The following is a 4,583-nucleotide window of genomic DNA, read 5'->3' on the forward strand; positions in this document are numbered from 1 at the left end:
CGACAGCCACACCGACGTACTGCCCCTTAACGCGGCAGCGTCATTGGCTGTCCTGTTTACCCCAGTATCTCCGGAGGTGTGCTTCCGATCCAAAAGTGGTAAAGGACTTTTTGGGTCAGACTCACCCCCTGTACATGCCGGTTAATTATCGGCACGTACTTCTGGGACACCCTGTATATAATACAATAGGCAAAAAAACGAATAAAAAAATTTCAGGGACATCGTCGGATACATCGAGTCAGTGGAGGCACTTAGCTCTGTCAAAACATACCAGAAATGGATTTATAAAATCATCCTTAATAACAACAAAGGCAGTAAAGTACGTGTAGTTTTTTGGAAAGAGAAGGCATTAGAGTGGAGTTCGAAGCTTACTCTTTCTGAGGTACAAAATAATTTTTATCGAGGATAATATTTTGAATTTTTAAGTTTTCTAGCAAAAAGATTTTTATTATATATCTAGATTTTTCATTTATTAATTTTTTCAAATAGTAGAAGAACACGATTTTTGAATGTTTTGTCTATTTTTCAGATCGTGGAAATCACATGTTGTACGGTTGCAGACGTAAAATTTCAGTTTGACCGCGATCTGAAAGGAGTTATCGTTCCTCAAGAGCTACATGTGCAAGATTTCAGCACCATACAGGTACTAGGGAAATTCGATTTGGCCCATTCTCAACTCAATGAAGTGCAATTTCAAGAAACAACTATCGAGCATTGTCTAGAACACGGAAAAACTCCAATCGGTATATGGAATTGATAATAAAAAATGTTATCATCATTATCTTTTGTCTGTTAATTTCATTATATAATTTTATGTTATGTTATCATCTGATCAACTTTTTTCTCTTTATAATTCAAGCGGTTAGAGGTTACGTGAAAAATGATTTTGTCATCTTCAAGACGATTGGACAGATGTCAATGGCCAATGGGAATATTGTCGATGGACACTTCAGACTTTGCGTTCAGATACGTGACTATAAAAATTCATCGGATTCCAAATTAGAGAAAGGTGCATATGCTATTTTCTATGGGAAAATTGATATGTCCAAACCTGGATCATCGTATTTGAGTGTTGATGGCATGAACAAAGTCATAATAGATGAAACCAAGCCGAAGATGCCACTTGAAAAATTGAGATTATCCTTTCATAAAATACCCACTCCAAAGCCTGACAGGGATACTTGCAATCCTAAACGATCGGCAGATGATGAGAAGGAGAATTCCAATAGGAGTATGGACACAGAGAAAAAGGTATGTAACATTCTTATATTATTAATTAATGCAATTATAACGTATTGGTGATCATTGCTCTGTAATTAAATTGAGAAAATCGTAATTACCATCAGTATGATGAATTCAATATTTAATCTCATTTTATGGAATATTAATATTAAATACATGAAAATAAATGTTTGATATAAATTCTAAATTATAATTCTTTTTTTCTTTTTTTTTAGCTGAAAAATGATTGAAGGCTATGACGAGACTTGGGAAAAATCCTTAGACTCCATAACAAAATCTCTTTTCACATTCGTTTTTATCTCGAGAGTTCCAACCCCTTGATCTCTTTCATTTAACCTCATTCATACCTTATTGATACACAATAGCTTTCTCAGTTTGCAACGGGGGATGGTCAATCCTTTTTCATTCTACACATGGAGTCAAGACTGTGCCAGTGATAATTAGAATATAATTATTTTTTTTAGCACAAAATCCCAATTGGGATTTGACTAATTAAGAATCGATCTGATACGATTCCCAGTGAGGAGTATTTTTTTTTTACTTTCAATATTTGATTGTAATAAGTAATATAACAACGTATAGAAGTAAAGCAACGATGAAGTTAGAAGCAAAAATTGATACAAATAATAACTTAATTATGGTTAAAGTGATGCAGCGCAAAGTTAAATTAAACGTTACTAATGAGAAATGTGATTTTTTGCAAATAGAATCTGGAATGTGATAGTATTATACTGAGAAAGTCATGGTGTTCATATTATAAGATAGATACAAGGAAAAATTTATAGATAATCTATATTCCATTTATAACATAATATAAGTTCCTGTTGTATTCTGTTTCTTGACGAAAATGTCATTATTCAATCGGTATTGCTTAAACGAAAAAAAAGAAAGCATCTTTTATTCTGCATCCTCACAAATCGATGACTTGAAAATACTGAAGAGTGATTGTTTTAACTCAGGATTTTCAATGTCCACAAGATTTGAAAATTAAGCATAGAAATTAAGTGTAAAAAAAAATTATATAAAATATTACATATTTATATAAATATAAATATTAATATTAATATATTTATCTAAATATTATATATTTTTTATATAAAATTCTATAAAAAAATTAAGTATAACAACAAACTTTTAAATAGCTTAAGTTTGTTTGGTTTGATTAAAAAAAACTGTAATGAGTTGATTTATAAAGCTGTATGTAATGAATCTGTTTCTATAATAAACAACATTAAAATCCACGATATTTTATAATTTTCATGCCTAATTTTCCTGTTCTAACTTTTTTCTACTCGAGAGAAATTAGTTGTTGATATTAAGATTCATGGAAATGAGTGGTATTTTCATGTATCGTAACTTCCGGTTTAAGCTGTCGATATGTCTATAACCTAGAAAGAACGCCCTGGGATTTCGATCAGGAAATCTTGACGCCGTAAATCCCGATAATTTATCGCTTCTAAACTCCGCCACTGAGTGTTGTTAAAACGAGATTGAAAATTTCGTAAATAATTTATAAAATAATTGAGAATCTCTTTGCTTTGTTCTATCAACCAAAAAGATGAAATTTTAACTGGGTTGATAAAACCTTCAGAAACTGACTGCAGGTAGGTTATAAATTTGTTATCAAAATAAATTCATTTGGTGACATGATTGAGGAAATTTAACATTTATTACAGATATTCAAATTATGAACTTGACAAATACTTTGTTTTAGGCTTTGGAGAGAAACGTAGATATTCAGTCTTCAGCAGAAATTGAATTATTGTTGCAATTGATTGTGGGGTGTGCCACCATTAAAACCATCAAAATTAGTATCAGAGAAAGAGGAACAAATAAGGAGTCGAGTCCAAGTTTTCAACGTAAGTTGTTCGTTTTTTAGTTCAGGAAAAAAATAGGAATGTTCATTTAAGTGAATCCTTGCATCTTATTGAAAAGAATTCACACTGCAATCTTTCAAGAAATGCTCTCGGCAATTTTACGCCAAATTAGCAATCGGAGGAAAACTATGTCTCCCACTTCGACCGCGATTTTTCTAATGCTTTGTATTAAAAGATTAAATGCCAGTTAAATGACGGACGAAGTTAAAGGCATCGATTTCTTTCGATTGCTGGTTGGGCGTAGGATGCTCTGTTACATTTTCATGAGTAGAAAATATATCGTCTATGCACGTGCATTTTTTCTTTTCATTTTTCCAAAAAAACAAGAAAAAATGCTTACATTATGGTTTGAAGATAATGTGTCCAACGTTATTCTTGAATAAAAGTGAACATTGGATATATTCCTATTCATAGAAATCATTCATCAAATCAATTTCATTTGACTAAAAAACTGTTCATTTTTTTGTTTCAGTGGGTCTGCAGGAGCTTAACAAAACAATAATAAATAATAAATAATAAATAATAAATAAATAAATAAATAAATCTTCAAATATCAACAAATATAGATAATTGTAGAGAAATATAGATAACAATTAACAAAAAAAAGATCCTGTAAAAGTTAATACACTACAAATATTACTGTAAAAAAAGATAGACATTTAAGAGAATAAAAATATAAAAATATAATCATTCGTATTTTATCATTGACGATAATATAAGGAACTCTCATTATTACACAAAAAGTCACTGAACTGTTATTTTGACCAATTTTTTCGACGAAAATCTTTCAACCAGTAGTAGGGTTATCAATAATCTAATTCATAATGATCCAGAAGTTTCGAGAAATTCAAATATGTTTAAAAGAAAAGTCCAAAGGATACCAGAAGAAGAACAAGAATGCCAAAGAATCAGGCGCGAAAAAAATGCTGCTTATCAGCGAGCATATCGTGAAAGAATGAATACGAGAAAGAATATTGAGCAGAATATTTCGAATCTTGATAGTAACCGCAATCATCGTTCGATATTAACTGAGGATAACGTCGCGGAAGACCAGAATGATATCATTCGTCCTTTGACCGTCAATCATAATGAACATCCTTCAACCAGTAGTACCAGTAGTACTGTTATCAATCGTCCAATTAACAATGGCCGAGCAATGCATACACCAGTTCGACGCGGTCGACACTCCCGTTTGACAATTCCTGAAATGTCATCTGAAGAAACACAGAAGTACTACATAGGAAAAATGAATATTCCATGTGTACACTGTAAAGCAATGCATTTCGAAAATGAAAGAGTAGCACAGAAGAAAAACTCTTTCAATGACTGTTGTAATCATGGAGAAGTTGCTCTAGATCCTCTCCCCGATCTTCCTGAACTCTTATGCGATCTATTCAATGGGAATCATGAAGAATCCAAACATTTTTTCGAACGTATTCGCTGCTATAACAGTTCGTTTAGTTT

The 4,583-nt window shown here is 31.7% G+C and overlaps 1 protein-coding gene and 1 long non-coding RNA gene across 3 annotated transcripts in view; both read left to right on the forward strand.

Annotated features, from left to right (window-relative positions):
- Positions 1-2,241, forward strand: part of LOC105272524 (uncharacterized) — a 3,010-nt gene extending 769 nt beyond the window's left edge. Inside the window, exons 2-5 of one of the 2 annotated variants that reach the window (XM_011314692.1) lie at positions 217-382; positions 530-743; positions 860-1,251; positions 1,458-2,241. In XM_011314692.1, coding sequence (XP_011312994.1) covers positions 217-382; positions 530-743; positions 860-1,251; positions 1,458-1,472 — 787 coding nt within the window. In that variant the 3' untranslated portion in view covers positions 1,473-2,241. The remainder of the gene's footprint in view (positions 1-216; positions 383-529; positions 744-859; positions 1,252-1,457) is intronic. The other variant, XM_011314693.1, reaches the window with a different exon arrangement.
- Positions 2,242-2,650: 409 nt separating this feature from the next.
- Positions 2,651-3,617, forward strand: LOC105272526 (uncharacterized). Its single transcript, XR_892780.1, has 3 exons — positions 2,651-2,846; positions 2,957-3,101; positions 3,592-3,617. It is a non-coding gene; the product is annotated as an uncharacterized lncRNA (long non-coding RNA).
- Positions 3,618-4,583: the final 966 nt, after the last annotated feature.

The sequence above is a fragment of the Fopius arisanus genome, unplaced genomic scaffold, assembly GCF_000806365.1.
Source record: "Fopius arisanus strain USDA-PBARC FA_bdor unplaced genomic scaffold, ASM80636v1 scaffold00198, whole genome shotgun sequence".
Classification (NCBI taxonomy): Eukaryota; Metazoa; Arthropoda; class Insecta; order Hymenoptera; family Braconidae; genus Fopius; species Fopius arisanus.